The sequence below is a fragment of the Myotis brandtii genome, unplaced genomic scaffold (assembly GCF_000412655.1).
Source record: "Myotis brandtii unplaced genomic scaffold, ASM41265v1 scaffold619, whole genome shotgun sequence".
Classification (NCBI taxonomy): Eukaryota; Metazoa; Chordata; class Mammalia; order Chiroptera; family Vespertilionidae; genus Myotis; species Myotis brandtii.
The window spans coordinates 169,215-171,213 of record NW_005370361.1 but is presented as its reverse complement, the minus strand read 5'-3'; the positions used below and the strand labels follow the sequence as shown (position 1 = coordinate 171,213).

Here is a 1,999-nt window from a genome sequence, read left to right as displayed (position 1 = left end):
TGCAGGAGGCAGCCGATCAATGATTCTCTCTCATCATTGATGCTTCTATCCCTCTCTCCTTCTCCCTTCCTCTCTGAAATCAATAAAAAATATTTTTTAAAAAAGATGAAAATGTTTCCTACCTGGTCTTTACTCTTTTTTAATCAAAAATAAAACAACAAACGAGCTGATCTCTCCTCTTTCATCCCATCCCATCTGTTTTCTATGTATTACTGCTTTTGGTTTGTTATTTTTTTTAAAGAGTAACTTTATTATTTTGTTGTTGTTATTGTTAATGCTCCCCCGAGGATATTTTTCCAATGATTTGGGCAGCAGAGTCATGCAGACCTTCAGCACCGAGGCCAGCACGTTGAGAAACAGCAGGAAGCGCAGCAGCAAGAAGTAGGACTCGGTACCCGCGCCAAACTGGCCTACAGGGGGCGGCAGGAGGCCCGGGTCCTTGCTGAGTCGGGATTAACCTCGATGTGAGAGAGACACATCGATTGGTTGCCTCTGACAAGGGCCGGGGAGGTAGCCTGCAACCACGGTATGTGCCCTTGATCTGAATCGAACCAGGGACCCTTCAGTCCCCGGACTGACCCTCCATCCACTGAGCCGAACCGGCTAGGGCCGTTGGTTTGTTCTATGGTCTGTTTTGCCAACTGCCTAGAACAGCGCATGGCACACAGCAGCTGCTCAGTATTTGTTGCAGGAATGAATGAATGAATGAAACAAACGACCACCATTGGTTTTCCATTCAGCACTTCTCCCTTCCAGAAAAGCTGTGATTCATTTGCTTCCTTGTTAATAGCACCGACCCCACTAGCCACAGGGGGAAGGGGTGGGCTTCCATCTTCATCCCTGGCCCTGAGCACTTACGAAGCATTTTAAACATGGATTTCAACTCAAACAGAGAGAGAGAGAGGGATCCCAGAACGAGACTCCAGCCCCTCCTCCCTCAGACCCAGGAGCCCAGCCCCAGCCCCTCCCCCCTCGGACCCAGGACCCCAGCCCAGCGCACCCCCGATCCTCTTCAGAGTCCACCCCCAGGGCTCCAGGGTGTGCAAGCCTTCTCGCATCTTCTCCTTGGACCTCCGAAGCCGCAGGGCCCAGTTGGCCACCCTGGACCCGGACCCCTGAGCCATTTGGTCCCTGGCGTGGCGCTGCCTGGAAAGAAACAGGGTCAGAGACAGAAAAGGAAAGGGCCTGGCTGCCCCCGATAGAAACCACCCACCCGAGGCGGAGACGCCCCGACAGTGCGCTGTGGTGGCTCCTAACACGGACCCCACAGCAATAAAAGAAACAGGCAGCCGACAGAACCCCAAGACTGCGGGCCTCTATTCACACAGTCCCAGAGTGAGCGGGGACCCTGCCCTTCAGGGAGGCAGACCCCGCGGCCAGCTGGTCACGTGTGCTGGGAAAGGCATTCTCCTGGAGAGAGGGGGGGCGGCCAGGGGAGGGGCACGCGGGGTGCTTCAGGGGCTGCAATGCCTCTCCCCATGGGCGGGGTTCCCTGGGGCTCTCACTATAGGGAAACTCTCTGAGTCTGTCCATCATGTTTCCTGCAGGCAAATTTCATCATAAAGTAAACATGCAAAACAAAACAAAACAAAAACACAGAAAGGAACAGAGAACGCCCTGGCCGGTGTGGCTCAGTTGGTTGGGCGGCGTCCGTGCACCAAAAGACTTCCCGTTTGATTCCTGGTCAGGGCACATGCCCGGGATTTGGGCTAATCCCCAAGAAAGGGGTGTGCAGGAGGCATTCGATCAATCTCTCCATCTCACATCGACGTTGCTCTCTCTCTCCCTCTCCCTTCCTCTCTCTCTCTAAAAATCAACTTTAAAAAAGAAACGGAGAGCCCAGCTGGCATAGCTCAGTGGTTGAGCCTTGACCTATGAGCCAGGAGGTCATTGTTCGATTCCCAGTCAGGGCACATGTCCGGGCTGTAGGCTCGATCCCCGGTGTGGGACGTGCAAGAGGCAGCCGATCCATGGTTCTCTCTCATCATTGATGTTTCTC

The 1,999-nt window shown here is 53.8% G+C and overlaps 1 protein-coding gene across 1 annotated transcript in view; it reads right to left on the bottom strand.

Moving 5' to 3' along the window:
* The window catches only part of TMC4 (transmembrane channel-like 4), a 29,353-nt gene that overhangs the window by 5,250 nt on the left and 22,104 nt on the right, over positions 1-1,999 (bottom strand). Inside the window, exons 10-11 of the mRNA XM_014528101.1 lie at positions 1,001-1,146; positions 311-410 (exon numbers count right to left, since the gene is read on the bottom strand). Of these exons, the coding sequence (XP_014383587.1) occupies positions 311-410; positions 1,001-1,146 (246 nt within the window). The remainder of the gene's footprint in view (positions 1-310; positions 411-1,000; positions 1,147-1,999) is intronic.